Source organism: Electrophorus electricus, chromosome 22 (genome assembly GCF_013358815.1).
Source record: "Electrophorus electricus isolate fEleEle1 chromosome 22, fEleEle1.pri, whole genome shotgun sequence".
Lineage (NCBI taxonomy): Eukaryota > Metazoa > Chordata > Actinopteri > Gymnotiformes > Gymnotidae > Electrophorus > Electrophorus electricus.
Genome location: NC_049556.1, coordinates 4352433 through 4370684, shown reverse-complemented (window position 1 = coordinate 4370684; position 18252 = coordinate 4352433). Strand labels below are relative to the sequence as shown.

The following is an 18252-nucleotide window of genomic DNA, read 5'->3' as shown; positions in this document are numbered from 1 at the left end:
ACAGTTTTTGCTGCGTCTGTCTTCTGACGCATGTTTTCTGTCATGCTAAATAGTTTTGTGGTCCATTTAGCTGTGTTGATGTATTCTAAGCCTCATGTTGATGCTGCTCATGCACTGGAAACCAAAACATTTGATGAAGAGATAATGGTTGGGATTTCAGCTATACTATGTTTCATACAATTACAATATTTTGTGAGACTGCAACGTCATTCATAATGACATGAACGGCATGGTGCAGAAACTGATGACCTCTGGATTAGATACACTCCACTTTCCTTGTCTGTCAGTAATTTCTTGTTTGTGTGCCAATCTGCCAATAAGGATAACCAAACATTTTTGATTGTACAAGCCATGCATTTTATGAAACCCTCAGTGACTTAATACAGCCATTTCTAAACGATGTGCTGTCATTTATAGAACATGACAATAAATTGGTCAGTCAGTTACATTAACTGTTCAATTAACTATCAGTGATTACAATATTCATGACCATTAAATCGATGTGAGGTCCAGAGTTAAAGGCCTAATTCATTTTTCATTACAAAACATGTTTGAAGTGCTTTTAAGACAAGTTCCTGAAAATTCTAGGGCCTATAGACAACTCTAATGCATTAGTGTCTTTTGGGGTTTTTTTGGGCAATGCAGATAGACTGGCTAATACATCTGTGGTCTAACTTTCCATCTGCATATAATCCTTGCTCCTTGCTCTGTGCAACACCCCAGTGTTTATGTGTAGGATGATCACTCTCAGATAAATGTCCACTCCTTAACCATCCTAAATGTTTCCTGGCTGGAACTGTGTCTGTTTGTCCATTATCTCTCACAGGTCCTCCCCGTAGTCACTGAGGGAGCAACTTTATCTGCCGCACGTCTACAAGCACCCTGCCTGGAGCCAGGCTCTGTGGCACCAAACAGGAAGTGAAGAGTACTGAACACTTCCTGGTGGGGGACAGACTACTAAACACTACAGTGGCTGTCTTAGTGCTTCCCATTGGAGCCAGACCACTAAACACTACAGTGGCCATGTCTTGGTGCTTTCCACTGGAGCCAGACAACCAAACACTACAGTGGCTGTCTTAGTGCTTCCCAGTGGAGCCAGACCACTAAACACTACAGTGGCTGTCTTAGTGCTTTCCACTGGAGCCAGACCAGCAAACACTACAGTGGCTGTCTTAGTGCTTTCCACTGGAGCCAGACCAGCAAACACTACAGTGGCTGTCTTAGTGCTTCCCATTGGAGCCAGACCAGCAAACACTACAGTGGCTGTCTTAGTGCTTTCCACTGGAGCCAGACCACTAAACACTACAGTGGGCATGTCTTAGTGCTTTCCACTGGAGCCAGACCACTAAACACTACAGTGGCCATGTCTTAGTGCTTCCCATTGGAGCCAGACCAGCAAACACTACAGTGGCTGTCTTAGTGCTTCCCATTGGAGCCAGACCACTAAACACTACAGTGGCTATGTCTTAGGGCATTTTGCCCACCCCTTATTAATCTGGTCTCAGTAGATAATTTAGGAAGAATGACATATGTTCCTGGAAACAATCTCAGATTTACGCTTAATTCACAGTGTTTAGAAAAATGCATTTGTATGAAATATATGAAATGTCTTCAGGAATAACTAATGACAAAACCATGACTGTGAGATAGATTTTAAAGCACATCTCATACCTAGTACAATATGTAAAAAATGAAACGAAAAAAATGATCTGGCAGAATCACTAAGGATTGACAGCCTGCTTGGCAGCTGTAGCTCAAATGCAAAGTGGGGAACATTTTCTGGGGATTTTATGAATGGGATTTGCTGTGACTGGGTGTGGAGAGCAACCTCTTTCTAATCACAAGTACTCCTTGGAGACTGGTTTGTTTCACAATCTTTGCAGTAAATCCAGTCTAATCCCCACTGCAGGATGTCCTTTTTTTTCTTTTGTTTTTGAGGTGCAGTAGGAGGTAAATTATAGCCACACATGAATGATCGCAGCCACTGCTGTTTAACTTTGGAAATATAAAGTCTTGTCCCAAAAGGTCCTTTACAATACAACATGAATTAAAGTATTACAAAAAACAAACAAACAAACAAAAAAACACCAAGCTATACATAGCTGTAATTATGGAGTGTAAAAACAGGTAAAGTTTGTGCAATGCTAATTGAAAAGCAAAAGCATTACCTGATCGTATTTCTCTACAACTGGGGTGGATCGTGATCTGAAGTGATGTGAAACTGGACGGTCTGCCTTGCGGTCCAGGAGGTCCTCTGCAGAAGCTGACTTGCCTGAACACCTAGTTGCGACACCTCTTTCAAAAAAAGCATTTATGCTTTGAGAAGCAGAGTCAGTGTGGAAGGGCTCTAGGACTAGGCCTGGGGCCTGAACTGAGACAGGCCCCTTTTCTGGTTTTTGAGGCTCTGTGGTCTGGCCATGTGGCCTATGGTCAGGCTGGTAAATTTCAGGTTGAGGCTGAGCTTGGGTGCCCCTGTTAGGGTAGTAGGAGCGCAGCTTGTTGGCTGTGAAGGCTGAGGGCTGGAGGTTAATTACAGAGATGCTCTCTAGTCCTGGCTCTTGAAGAGAACATAGACTGGGGGTGGATGTAAGGCTCTGAGTGTCCATCGAAGAAGCTGACTGCATGTAAGCACTGAGAGGGCGATGTGGACGTCCATCTATCCGTCGGCCAGTCTTGCGCTCTACATACTCAGCCAAAGCATCCTGCTGCATCTGCTTCAAATCAGTTCTTGAGGTGGCTGGTTTGGGGTCCGCACTGCGACTAGCCGCCAGTTCAAACATCCTGCGTCGATCTGCAACACTAGTCTCAGGAAGCAAAAACTGCTGTGGTGCCCTTCTCTGAAATGGGCTAGACTCTTGATTGTAAACTCCGACCTCGTGTATGTTTTCTGGCTCAGAGTAGGACAATTTCTTCTGTTCCATGGTCAGTCGTTTTCGTCCACATATCCTCATGACTGAAGGCCCTACTGGTGGGACACTGGGAAGCTCTGGAGGTACAGTTTTATCTGCTACTTCAACAGGGACAACATGTCGTTCTTTAGGAGTGTGTGGAGAAATTGTGGGTTTGGGGCTCATCTTAGGTCCTTTCCTTTCCAAAGACATGTGCTTGACAGGCACAGGAGGAGGATTGATGTTCAAGTCTCGTCTTCGAAATGAAGTGGATCTTAGGACCTTGGACTGAGCATCCTTGATGCTGTCCCTGTATGCCCTATTAAAGGATGTGTCCTGAATTGTGCCTAAGATGTCCTGAATGTCATCTTTCCATGGGACGTCTCTGCCATTTTCCTCACCAAGTTGAAAAGTGCTTTTGCTCCTGTGAAGATCTTTGCCGTTTTCCTCACCAAGCTGGAAGGAGCTCTTGCTCCTGTGCAGGTCATGTGGCTTCCTGTGTTGAGCCTGATCAGTGCTTCCATACTTCGGTTGCAAATCCTGTGCTTCCATACTTCCCTCATGGCTTGCAATTGCAGAGGCACTCCGGCTTCTTTCTTGAGGGAAAGCGTTCTGTAGATCCTCCAGACCACAGGGGGTGGTCTTTGCACTGCGGACAGCCTGATGTGGACGAGCTGAAGAGCTGTAATTGGAGAGGCAGCTGTGACTGCGTGGTTTGGTCTGCTGTCTCTCAAAGTGACTGACTTTCTCCAGCACAGACATGCTACGTTTGCTCTGGAAGCTGCACTGACTACTTGTACTTTGTGGGCTAGCACATCTCTGGACCTCTGCTAGTGCATTTTCCAGTCGGGTGAGTGGGTGATCCAGATCCTGGTCATTCTGTTGGTAGGGAGTGGAGTCACTGTTAAACCTTCCTGCAGAGCTGATTCTCTGCTCGCTTGCTTGTGCTTGGGCTGTGTTGGCTTTTTGAGGTTGTGAAACCTGTCCCTGCGCAAAGGGTGTGTGAACTGACTGAAGATGGACATTTTGTTCTGGACATTTGCTTTGCTCTTCCTCTCTTGGTTGTCTGTAGGTCTCCATAATGTCCATGCCATGTGAGTATCTAGGCCTGTCCCTCCTTGGCTGAACAGGGGTGAAAGGGTCTCTCCTTTCCTGTCCCAAGGATGATGCTGGAGGCGTGTGCCCCTGTGGTTGTAAATGGGACTTGTAAAAACCATATTTGGCTTGGGGGTCATCTTCCACCTGGCTGGACTGTTTGGGTTGTGTAGCATGGGGTTGGACAGTGCTGGAGTAGGATGCAATGCTTTGGTATCCATTTTCTACTGCTGCCCTGACTCCAGTTTCTGATACCCCACTGGGTTCCCTCTTAGGGGCATGCTTGCTCTCCTTAGCAAGTGCAGGGTACACACTACTGGAGCTGGGGTTATTAGTAGGTATCTGTGCAAAATGTGGCTCTGGTTGTGGGACAGGATAGACACTAGTTGGCAGCATGGCCCTTCCAGACTGCAAGGCAGATGGAAAGCTCTGTTTGGGCTTAATTGTGGGGCTACTCTCTGGACTTTTTTCTATAACAGTGTGAAGCTGACCCTCAACTCCAAAAGACGACTTGCCTGATGCCACAGATCCACTGGAGTGATGCCAAGAGCCTTTGTGAAGGGCCCGTAAAGACCGAGCCTGCTCAAGACTCGACCATGAGTTGGGCCGCTCATGGTTCCGGATGGCTGCATAGCTGTCGCTGCGTAAGGGAGGTGCTGGTGCCCCTTTAAGGTTTTCATATGAGTTGTGTGATTGGCCCCATACTGGCCCCACACTGTGGCGATGAGATGTGGAGGTGCCACCACTGCTGATGCCGGTACCGCTGCTGTTGGCACGATGACAAACCCCACCTTGAGAGCTTCCACTTCTGGACTGTGCCCTGCTTTCTCTGGTCTTCTGCAATGCTGCAGAAGAGACCTCATGCTCTTCAGACACACCCTGTTGGGTGTCATAAATGGTGCGGACATAGCGGATATCTGCCTGCTGCATGCCCTCTGCAATTTTATGTTGCGGAACACTCTCCATAGAATATGACCGCTCCTTGGTAAATGATGGTGCAGCCGCAAGGTACTCTGGGATACTCGAGCTGGTAGAAAAGGAACTGTATGCAGAATCACGCTTGCTGTGCAGGTGATCAATGCTGTTGGAGGATTTGGAGGCCGAGAGCTGGTTGCAAGAACTGTAGGCTGGGTGAGTGTGATCTAGACTTTCCATGCTGCCTCGTGAACTGTACTGGTCTGGACTTTTCCTCAAAAAGCCTGCTTCATAGCTTGACAGGTCTGTGGTGGAGGCACTGTGTGAAACAAATAATAGTTTGATTAGTAAATGAGTGAACATGGGGAAAAAAATATAAAGTAATATAGTTACTCATTCCAGAAGAGCCTGAGACGTCGCACTCTATATTTGAATCTACATGGAATTATACAGTTCGGCAGACATGAATGCATATGATTTTGCATCAAATTAGTGGTTGTAGGTTGCTCCTGTAAAAAAGCTTAGTAGAATGCATTAACCCATGTTACTGGGATGTTCTTACTAGAGTGAATTAGCACGTTCTGGGACGTTCTTGAAAATTTACTGCAATCTTCTTGGGAAAAATGGACAGCACTGTTCTTCGTCTGATTGTGGCTCTTGATTAAATGAATGATTGTTATGGACTTGGATCACCATCAAAGACAGTAATTTGGTCCCTGTTTAGTAATAATAAAATTGCACATCTTTAAACAAGGTAGTATTATTTTCACTATTTGTGTGTGTTATCTTTATGGCTTAGCATAACATTCTTTTGAGGATTAATCATTACATCTGAACTATGAACGAAGCCTAATTCAGATAAATGTTTGATATGCTTGCGGCCATTACAGTGAATGTTTGGTATTGACTACACATTTGCATTTTCTCCCTTCTTCTACTCTCATCTTCTAACCTTTTCACCTTGATTTCTCAGTCTGCCAGGACAGCCAGTAGCCAGTCTGTCTCCTTTTGGGAGTTTGTTGAATGAAGGTTGGAATTTGCATGGTGGTGTGTGTGTGTGTGTGTGTGTGTGTGTGTGTGAGGGAGAGTGTGACAGAGTGTGTATGCATGGAGAGGACTGTGATCCCATGGGGTTGTAGTGGCGACTGCCCTAGTATGGGGTGGGTTGGCTGGCACCAGCGTGCTGGTATTTAAGACTGGCATAATTAAGATGATGTCACTGACCCTGCAATAAGCACAATGCCTCTGCCCTCACCCCTCCTTCGACCCAGTAACAACCAGTTACAACTCAGTCATTAGAAAATGTGCCAGTCTTTCAATGCTTGACCATCAAACAATGACGATCGGTGCTTAGAATTTACAATCCCTTAGGCATGCCTGCAGTGATGGTTGCCGTGGACACTTCCAAGCTGAAGAGGTGTCAAGTGAAGGAATGTCACAAATCCCCATGATAAATAAATATGAAAGAGAATAAAATAAAAATAAATCAGGCTTTAGAAACAAAATAAAATTGTGGTTGGCATTTGATGGATCATGATTGTTACATGACAGTCTTAACAAAAATATTAATATTTCTTTCATTTAGATTAAAAGAGGTATTGTCTTCTCTGTGGCTCACTATTACACTGGATGGTTAGGCCTTTCAGTATTGTTATAGTGCTTTATGTCATTCCCATTTATGTTATCATGTTTCTCATGATAAAAGTCCACTTTTTGCAGGTCAGACAGAAAAAGGCATACAGACAAGACAACAAGATCCAGATTACAAGATAAGAGAAAACATGCAAGAGAGAGAATGACACAGAGCTGGACAAACGAATGGGCAGACATCAATGAGAAAAAAGCAGGAGAAAACAGATGCAAACAACAAAGAGCCATAGAGGGAACGGGCCAAAGAGAAAAGTGCGATTCGCTCAGAAGAGTGAAGGGCCTGTTGGTGTGATGGGGATCTAACCTGGAGTGGTAGCTCTGGTGCCAGGGAGCTCCCACAGCACCCTGGGATATCTGCATCATGCTGTCAGGGACCAGAGGGCCCTCACCCAGCTTAGCAGAGTGCCAGGAATGGGGACGAGATCCAGGCTCACTGCGCCTGAAAGTGAAAGGCAGAGAGAAAGAGATACATGTGGGGAAGAGGACACAGACAGACAGACAGACAGACAGACAGACAGACAGACAGACAGACAGACAGACAGACAGACAGACAGACAGACAGACAGACAGACAGACAGACAGACAGACAGACAGACAGACAGACAGACAGACAGACAGACAGACAGACAGATAGATAGATAGATAGATAGATAGATTGTTCATACAAAATCTCTCTCTCACATGCATGCACACACACCCATACAAATGCTTCTAAATAACCCACGTCTTAACACTCATATTTCTGACATGTATCCCTGGTACTCCTGCTGTGCTTTACAACTTACCATGCCTTCTTAACACAGCACATAACAGCAAAGGCCAAGTGAAAAACACATAAGTAATAAGCAAACAGAAACTGGATAAAGAGACACTCAAGGATAACAAACAAGCCCAAGGAATGCAGATTTAACACACTTCAGGTCAAATTGTGCAGAACTTTTTAGGCCTCTGGGGATGTGTACAAGAGGATCTCTATCAGAGCCAGATCAGATAAACACCTCCAAATAAACTTCCTCCTCCAGAGCATCACACAGTGCAGCTTCAAAGACACAGATAACTGCATCATCTGCTGGAATGAATCTGATTTAGAATGTTAGGCTCTGCATTAGAAGACTAAAGTGTAGATGAGAGTTCAAGGCACTGTATTTATCTGAGTGTGTGTGTGTGTGTGTGTGTGTGTGTGTGTGTGTTTGTGAGATACTTACTAAATGTAATTTCAGCTGAAATACAATAATTGTTAAAAATTTTAATAAAAACAAATGTAAAGCTTTGCATGGATGAGTGAAGTGTATATATGAGGTAATCTCTCAGCATCCAAATTGTCATTGCAAACCTCGGTTAGAAACATAACATATACATTAAATGAATACATCTTATCAGCAGATTTCAATGCAGAATCAAAAACAATAATGGTGATGGATAGTTTTGACCATCCGTTAATGTGACTCAATTTCCAAGTTATGCAAGCTGCATATTTGATTAAAATGCTAGTCAGTAACCAAATCATTAACCAAATCTGTAGTGGCTATTCACATACCACTACACATTACACTACTACTAGTGGAAAAAAAGTATTGAAGGATTTTTGGTTTCATGCCATTGCATGATAAACAGTATGCTGCAGAGAACAGTCACCAGACACCAGCCACATTGTTACTTACACACACACATACATACACACACACACACACACACACACACACACACACACACACACACACACACACACTCCAATATTCCCAAGGTATGCCAGTCCTACACTGCACCATAGCCAGCATTAAGACCTGCTGACCAGTTGATCCAATCCTTAATTCCTGGTATTCTGGAAAACATGTAAAAATGGATCAAGATTCTTGACCAATAGATTCTGTTCAGGTAGACCCTTTCAGCCCACCAGCTCATATAAGATGGACTGTTCGGTATGAAAGTTCAAGAACAACTTCAGTTGAAATGTCGCCCTCTGCTTCTCAGTTCATTTTTCTTTAGGCTATTGTGTATACATAAGCCTGGTGTTATTTCTCAAAACCTTATCAAAACAAAGAACAATATCACTGTTATCATCAACTGCAGGAACTGGCATTTAACAAAATTCTAAAATGTTAACTGGTAAGGTTAACTGATCTATAATAATACTACAGATCAATAGTCAGGTTAAGCCAAGAATTCCATTCTGTTCTAGGCTGAGTGTCCACAATGCAATGCATGACAGTCATAAGCCTATCGGAGGTCTATCAAAAGTCAGTTCCATAAAATGTTTGGACATTCCTTCTGACTTAGGAGAATGAGCAAAAACATTCTAAATAAGGATAATAAACAGATTCATGGCTGCTGCTGACAGTCTGAAGCCCAAAGATGAATCTGATTGAACACACAGCACTTAAAACTGGGTGTGTAAACAGGAAATAGTGCTGTCTAGTTACACAGGAGGAACAAAGCAGTTATTTCATGATGGGAGGATCATTACTCCACATATCTCACATACTTGCTTTACCAAGTAATCCAAATTCTACACACAGTTTATCTGTAAAGCTTTCAACAAATTTTCAAAAGGCTTATTTCCTTAAAGAGGTTTTTGCTTAAGGACTTAATTACATCGAACGTTGATCTTAAAAGGTGGGAAGACACAAATCTAATCCCAGCAAACTTCTGTTTCTTTGAACCAGTCTACCCAGCAGCTTCTCAACAAAGCCGCTCGGTAGTGTGGTCTATGAACACTTCCCCTGTTGAAATGGCACTGAATCCATTCAGTTGATAAATTCAACTTTGTAAGAGCACAGCCCTTAACACATTTGTTTTAAAGAAATCTGTCTTATTAACACCTAAGATGCAGCAGCAAATTATCTAACTGTAAATTACCTAATAACCTACCTAATTGTCAATTACCTAATAACCTACTCAATTGTTACTTACCTAATCTTAGGTGTGCACCACCACTGCTATCTAAATAAATATCTAAATAACATGGCATTCTCTCTAATAGGAAACAATTATTGGTGACTCTCACATTTCTACCATGCTATGAATCAGTCCTAACAAAACATCCAGTGTCCTTAACCTGAATCGTCAGACAAAACACCTAACAAATGTTACCTGGAACACCAAGTTCCAAGACGTGGTTGCCCAGTTACACACACAATTGCACCAAGTACCTAGCAACCGCCACTGTCTCGCCAGTCGCTCTGGTGGGCTTTACCTGGAGGTGAACCTGAGCACCTTGGAGATGAGGCCAGTAGCTAGACTGTTGGCGCTGGCCTCGGACGGCGATTTGCACAGTGCTCCGTCCGACCTCCCGAGCTCGGACCTCTTCTGCTTCTTTCGCAGCTTCCTGCGGTAAAATGCACCCAGCAGGTCCATCGCCTCCTTCCTCACACTGGAGACTTGCGCTCGAGTGGCTCGCGGTGAGCCGGGCCCGGCGGATTAGTGCCAGGGAGACGCGAGCGGTTGTTAAAAAGCACAATTAAGCCTCGTTATGACTCACAAGATAAAAGCCATAAAATAAACATCCTGCCTCAGACAATCTAGCACTGAGAACAGATTGAGAGAGGGAGGAAAAGCGAAAGAGGGGAGAAAAAGAAAGAGATAAAAAAAAACGAACGGGTAAAAATAAGAATTTGCAGAAGAATGAGAAGAAAGATTAAGCAAAATGTGCCAAAAAAAAGCACTGCTGCAGTGTTCTGTTGTGATTCCAATGCTTGGACCAAACACTTAACACATGATAGCATGCACACACACACAGCCAAAGAAAAACAACTCTGTTTTCATCTTTGGTTCCCCCATCTTTCTCCCTAATCTATCAAGATAGGACCCCAGTGTGAATTCGACAGGCACATCAACACCTGAAGGGTGTTATTAGGGGTATACAGGGCACAAACGTTGTTTAACACACACTTTTAAGGTCTGCTTAGCTCAGCTACATTAACTGGAAGGTAATCTTAAGATCTCATCGGAGTCGGGTGTAGTTCAGCAGGTATCTTCACTTGCTTATTGATTTAAGGCACTAGGCTGGAGCAAAGTGATGACAAAGACATGCATGCACCCCTGTGTGGAATTCAGGGTGAAATCAGCGACTGAAGGATTTCACAAAGCCACCACACTCTACTGTCACCTCCCTTTCAGCTCAGGCACAATAGTGGCGGATTTCCACGCCGTTCCATGGTGTGTCTCCTGGGAGACTCCAGGATTTTCTACTCGGACACATGGACCTTCCTAATGTAAGCTGAGCCCCAGGAATGCAGCAGATTGGACACACACACACACACACACACACACACACACACACACACACGTAACTCCAAGAACATCCCCCTCAATCATACCCACTCAAAAACACCACACCCTTCCTCTCCCTGTCTATGGATGTCTAATTGTCTCTCTCTCTCTCTTCTTCCTCTCTGTCTTTCTCTCTTTCATCCATGTGTCAGCCTGTGTTGCCTCTGTCTCATTCTCTCTGTGCCCCCCTCTCACTTTTTCTCTGTGGCTTCCTGGTGGGTTCAGACTATAGAAGGGTGTGTCTGGGTGCAGAAACCTTATCTGAGCCTTGGGAACACTGCTCACAAATCTGTTTGATCTGAGGAAACCGAAACTAGAGAAAGAGGATTAGACGAAGGGACGGAAAGCAGAGAGGATAGGGTGAGGATGGAGGCTCAGAAACTGCCTGCCGATTGAGACTTTTTCAGCATATCCACTATTGGTTGCAGCAAGCTGAACAGAGTTTTTTTTAGAAGAGATTTGGTTGACTCTGGCCAATTGGTTTTATTCTGGTCCAAAACTCTGGAACAGGTAGTCTGCAACTGGTTTTGTCTTTCTCCATCCTTCTGCCACCCAACAACCTCTTGGACATGCACCAGTCTATTCGGGTATTCCACCCACAAGTGGAATCTCTAAAACTGCAGTCTCTAAAACTCTCTGCACAGCCTGAGAGAACCCTCTCTCTTCAGGTCTTGCTCTGGGAGAACCCTCTCTCTTCAGGTCTTGCTCTGGGAGAACCCTCTCTCTTTAGGTCTTGCTCTGGGAGAAGCCTCTCTCTTCGGGTCTTGCTCTGGGAGAACCCTCTCTCTTCGGGTCTTGCTCTGGGAGAACCCTCTCTCTTCGGGTCTTGCTCTGGGAGAACCCTCTCTCTTCGGGTCTTGCTCTGGGAGAACCCTCTCTTTTTGGGTCTTGCTCTGGGAGAAGCCTCTCTCTTCGGGTCTTACTCTGGGAGAACCCTCTCTCTTCGGGTCTTACTCTGGGAGAACCCTCTCTCTTCGGGTCTTGCTCTGGGAGAACCCTCTCTCTTTGGGTTTTGCTCTGGGAGAACCCTCTCTCTTTGGGTCTTACTCTGGGAGAACCCTCTCTCTTTGGGTCTTGCTCTGGGAGAACCCTCTCTCTTCAGGTCTTACTCTGGGAGAACCCTCTCTCTTTGGGTCTTGCTCTGGGAGAACCCTCTCTCTTTGGGTTTTGCTCTGGGAGAACCCTCTCTCTTTGGGTCTTACTCTGGGAGAACCCTCTCTCTTTGGGTCTTGCTCTGGGAGAACCCTCTCTCTTTGGGTCTTACTCTGGGAGAACCCTCTCTCTTTGGGTCTTGCTCTGGGAGAACCCTCTCTCTTTGGGTCTTACTCTGGGAGAACCCTCTCTCTTTGGGTCTTGCTCTGGGAGAACCATCTCTCTTCAGGTCTTACTCTGGGAGAACTCTCTCTCTTTGGGTCTTGCTCTGGGAGAACCATCTCTCTTCAGGTCTTACTCTGGGAGAACTCTCTCTCTTTGGGTCTTGCTCTGGGAGAACCATCTCTCTTCAGGTCTTACTCTGGGAGAACTCTCTCTCTTTGGGTCTTGCTCTGGGAGAACCCTCTCTGTTCTCTTTTCTCTGCAAGACCTGTCACCTACATTTGACTGTCAATCAACAGACATTTATTTCCTCACTTTCTAATTTGTCCACTTTTAAGAAATCATAACTGTTGTTCCTCAGGGGTCAGTTCTTGGCTCACTCATATTAACTATATCAACTAAATTACAGTAATCAGGGATCAGTTCACATTACTTTTCTCATCACTGCTTTACTGATGACACTGATGCCATTTCTTTTTCTTTCTCCACTCCCATGCTATACTGCTCCTGGCTGAACATGCATCACTAAATTCCAATAATGTATATGTACCTGCTAAACATTCTTCAGTACTGAAAATTAACCTTTCACACCCTCATGATACATCCTGGCACAATGTCACTACTGGTATGAACAGCTCATATAAGATGGAATGTTGGGCATGAAAGTTAAATAACAACTTGAGTGACCTGTTTCCATGATATATCACATATGCTGAAAAAATCTTGGCATAGTTATGGATGGCCAGCTAATGTAATAACGTATACTACACAATTACATATATTACCATTCAGTATTTCTACTCCACAGCATAAGGGGAGTGGAGTCCTTTCTGACTGCTTCTTCCAAGCCTTGGACATTGATAGAAATATCTACTGCAACCCCTTACACCATGGTCTGTCTTCACATGCTGAATCACAGTATATGAATATGGAAGGATCACAGCTTTCCACGCCTCTAAGGGCTACGCCACAATGTATTTCTAAACCATCATTCAGAATGACACCCCTCTGCAGCATCCCAGAATCACAACCTCGGGATGGCTGGCATCTCTTTCTTCATGGTCAAGGCAAAATCCCAGTGGGAAACAGGCTTCCCTGTCTGCCCCTATTCCTGAACTTATTCCGTAATGTTTACACCTCACCTCTTGAGGCCGTTCTTTGTCCAATCATAATGTATGGTTCTTTTACAGCATCACAGCTTTTTTGTAGATGCTCTTTTGGCAGCATGTTTAAGCACATACCTTTTGCTTGCTGGGAAGTTCCCCAGCAAGTGAAAAGTTCCACAATGCTAAATATAAATTCTTGTAGATTGATATTCTTATGGTACTATTGACCTTTGAGATGGGTTCCTTTTGACTGGGTTACATCTGAATTAAGCTACAATTAAGTTACAATTTTACAATTTCAGGCTTTAAATCCTTTCAGATCTATATGTGTCTTTAGCACTTTGCCTTCTACTGTTTGCATGTTTTTGGGTGTGGAAGACAAACGATCAAATGTAAGAATATATGCTACACAAACCAACTAAAACACATATTCTCTGAGGTCTGCTCCCAATTAACTCAATCACAGTATGTGAATTCAGTCTAATTTAAAACGTCTAGTCTGAACACTAGTATTCTCAGAACACCATTCAAACAAACACCATATTCTATGAACACTATGCACACCGGATTATAGTCCCTCTGAACATTACCCAAGCAAATTCAAATGAACATCCACATTCCAAAGGTAGTTAGCAGTTGGCTTTGAAACCCTCCCCCTATCCCAAAAAACATCTCTGATCAAAAATTTCCTGGCATACCCTGACAAATAAACATGGCCACAAACACATACCAATGATCCCAAACTTGTGATTTTGGTTTTGTCCGGGAACATTTAGAGATGTGCTATCAAGTGCCAGACAAACCAAACCATTGTAACCCTTTCCAAAAAGCAGGAGGAGGATTGGGCAGATCGACAGTGAGTGTCCCCCTCCAGACTCCCAGGGGGACCTCGGATCCTTATCTCTGGCCTGTTATGGAGAGATTCTGTCACTGCACTTCTATCCAGATCCCAGAGGAACCATGGCCATAATGGCTTCTCTGACAGAAAGCAGGGGAACTTCCCAGCATGCAAACACATCAGTTTCATGTCCTGGGGAGAAAAGGACTCATGATTAATTGGGTTCCGTGTGGAATAATGTATAATCCTTCCTATGAGTGGAGTAAGGTCGGAATGCATGGATTTTAGGAATGTTTGGAAAATGGCGGCCATGAACTATACATGAACCCCAACATTATTATCCCTATGGTATTAGTTACTCGAAGGAACCAAAAGGGAGCTCACAAAGGTAGCAGAAAAAGAGCGAGAGAACATTGGGTTTAGAGGGGCAGATAGCACGAGTAGGGGGGCAACGAGAAGAGAGAGAGAGAGAGAGAGAGAAGGGAGAGACAGAGAAAAGCTCATTTAGCAGGAACCGCGTGTGGTCAGATTTCTGTTGCAGTGGTGTGTGCACTGGTCTGTCCTCAGAGACCCCAACAACCCACTTCCTCTCAAAATAACAGACATGCCCATCACCATTTTAGACCATCTTAGCCAAAACCAGACACACACACACACACACATTGCACTCTGCTCTCTCATGACCAGCCTGATTCTGTTCCAGGTCTAGCCGCTCTGCTTTAACACACATTGACTGGAGAAACACTGGTCCAGGATCTGTGAGAATTGGGCTGAGGACAGAGTTGGCACATTCCACCATGAGCTTCATAACCACTTGATGTTTTGTTTTTTTTTTCATTAGATTTGACATTACAGATTACAGCCATTTTCTTTGAACACTCACCAGTGGTCAAAAGTGGTCCTTCTGGAATCAAGCCTTCTTGCAAAGTTCAGTTCTAGCACTACTCTAACAGCTAAATCCAGCACTGATTAGAGCTTAATCAGAGAGACCAGAGAAGGGCAGACATGCAGACATCCAGAAGAATGGCCATAGAGGGCTGACTTGTGTTTTTTTTTTTTTTTAAAGCACCGTCCCACTGAGAATGGAAACAAAACATCTATAGATATGCAGTGAGATATAAAACACATAGGAGAATTTAAATGACTATAAACATGTACCCATTTGAATATGGACTTTTGAATTTGTGTGTGTGTGTGTGTGTGTGTCCAGAAGAAACTGCATGCCATCCACTGGACTTAGAACAGCTCATGACATACCGCAAATTCCTCCTAGTGATACATTTATAAAGTCAGTACATTACAGCTCATTATTACTGCACATTATAGTGTCCCATGATTACATCAAGTCCCAGGTATATTCCTCACTTGTCTTTTGTATAAGAGATTACAATCTCTTACAATGTGTTTAGTATATTGTTAAAACAGGATTAAAAAGGCAGTGGTAGCTGTATGCACACACACACACGCGCACACACACACACACGCATACACACACACACATACACACACACGTACACCACACACACACACATACACACACACACACACAAAATCTGTTGGGCACTGTTCCAGAAAATGTCCTGTTGTGATTTATAGTGTGTATCTGGTGAAAACAGGCTTGTGTCTGAGGGTCTGTACATCTCTATGATAAAACTGCACACTTATAACACACACACACACACTTGCAAGGACATTTAGTTTTATATTAGAGATGTCTGGTTTAGAGAAAAATAATTGCATAGATGGTCTACAGAAGCCCTGTGAGTTTGTTCACAGATTTCGGGGTAGAAGATCAGATTAACCTCGGATAATGGAGAAATAAATATAATTCCTCTTTTAAGTCTTAATTACAGCATATCTTCCACTGGAATGAAATGATGCTTTAGAACAAGCAGACGAACCATTCTAGAAGCCTCTCAGCCCGTTACCATAGTGATGCCCCTGTCCCAAATTCCACTGCTAGCAACACAGTGGAATCCAGTTGTTGAAGAATTCCACCATGTGACCTTCCCATTGCCACCTTATTAGGACGAAAGAAAGTTTTAGAAGGCAGCCACTGCTGTGTTTGTAGAAGGAGAATGCATAATGACAAAGTGAGAAAGAAGGAGTGTCAAAAAGAATATGAATGGAAAACATTTTGGACAAATTTATGAGTTTCTCACAGCCAAAGGAGGAACTGGATACACAGAGAAGAGAGTCACCTCCATATGACCAAACTGGACACTATTAAAAAGTCAAGCCAATTCTGGTCCAAAACACAGCATTTCCTGTTTCCTGTGCCACTTTGTCCAAAGTTCAGATTTTATTGATGATGTTAGGATCAATTTTGGTGTCATGTGTTTTCTTCTAATCTTGTAAACAAAAAGAGCTAAATACATGCCCCCTCCCCATGTACACACAGACACCTATACACATGTACACACACACACACACACCTCTGTTTGATGCGTAACTGAACTCCTCCGGTGCATCGATCTTTGCGTGTTCTCTGGCCTGAAGACAGGGGGAGAGGGTGGGGCTCACTACAGCACAGACCTGCACAGCCCTCTCTACACACACACACACACACACACACACACACACACACACAGAAAAACATAAGTGCAGGACATAATTGTTCATTCCACACAAAATATTTTAAACAAACATTACTGAATACAATGGTATTATTGTGTGTAGCATACGCTATTTTAAAAACCATGACTGAATTTCATAAAATTTTCATAAAATGGTAAACTTGAAATCTATAAATCTAGACTATATGTAATAGACATAACAAATCATTTTAAAAAGTCCCTAATTGTGTTTTTCCAACCACAAGATAAGTAAAGGAAATCAGGAAACAACTTGCAATGCCTTATGTTGGTTTGTTTATTATCATGCTGTTAGGAATCCTGGGTTCATTTCAGGCTTTCCATCCGATTTCTGCTGAATCCCAAAATGATTCTCATAAGTAAGTCAGAACAGAAACTTCGTTCTTTCACTTTGTCAGGTAAGGAGGTGGAAGGACTAAGCTGGTGGGGGTCGGCTCGTATTGTCTGATGAAGCACAATCTGGCTGAGGTTCAGAAGTAATATATATATATATGCACACACACACATGCCTTTACATACCCAGCGTGGACATGGATGAAGAAGGAAAACAAGATTTTTGTTTTACTTCTGCACCATGGACGCAACTTCTTTGCCTCACTGAAGATCCATCTGCGTTACTAGTAAAAGAACCTTAACTTTATCCAGCCCTGCGTCTTATTCCAATTTACTATCAACATTTTCTGTGAAGACAGCAAGAAAGATGAAGGAGCCTAAGGGAGGACCTTGAGACACACCCCCTGTCAATTTCTGCCACTTGTCACAAGCGAGGCTGCTAGACCAGAACCACTCAACACCCTCTTAGTAGAGCTCTTGGCTGTCAGCTGAGCTATTTTGGCTTCTCACTGGGAATTTTAGGCTGTATTAGCCTAAGGAGGCTCCAATGTCACACACACACACACACACACACACACACACACACACACACACCACACACATACACGCACAATTCTTGATCTGAATCACTGTAGAGTTAAGCTGATGGAGAGAGTATTTCTTACCCTGTTACTGAATGATGCACTCTCTGTATCTGACCATGATTTACGATGATAGGGTGGTTATGGGAGTCCAGTAGTTCCAGTGGATTAAGAGACCAACACTTAACAAGTTAATGGTTCAGAAGAACCTGAAATCAGAGGACTGGACTATGGAATTCATATAGAATATATTGCTTCATATAGAATATGCTGCATCTATTCATATAGAATATATTGCTTCATATAGAATATGCTGCATCTATTCATATAGAATATATTGCTTCATATAGAATATTGCTGCATCTATTAATATAGAATATATTGCTTTTCTGTGTGTGTGTGTGTGTGTGTGCGTGTGTGTGTATGTGTGTGAGTGAAAAAGAGAGAAAGACAGAAAGAGAAAAAGAGAGAGAAAGAGTATGAATTTATGACAGACAAGTTCTCTCTTGAGCCTTAAAATTGTTTAGCATAAAAGTCTCAGAAGTAGCTATATTTCAATAAGTGCTAAAGCACACACACACACACACACACACGACGTCAGATAGACGCATACACAGACAGACTGACACACATACACACACAGATGCCTGGCTACTCCTTCTCCTGTTG

The 18252-nt window shown here is 43.5% G+C and overlaps 1 protein-coding gene across 4 annotated transcripts in view; it reads right to left on the bottom strand.

Moving 5' to 3' along the window:
* Positions 1-18252, bottom strand: part of shroom3 (shroom family member 3) — a 44249-nt gene that overhangs the window by 7326 nt on the left and 18671 nt on the right. For 3 of the 4 annotated variants that reach the window (XM_027017731.2, XM_027017730.2, XM_027017733.2), the window contains 3 exons: positions 16511-16624; positions 6853-6987; positions 2169-5217 (listed from right to left, as the gene is read on the bottom strand). In XM_027017731.2, coding sequence (XP_026873532.2) covers positions 2169-5217; positions 6853-6987; positions 16511-16624 — 3298 coding nt within the window. Of the gene's footprint in view, positions 1-2168; positions 5218-6852; positions 6988-9741; positions 9923-16510; positions 16625-18252 lie in introns of those variants that run through there. The other variant, XM_027017732.2, reaches the window with a different exon arrangement.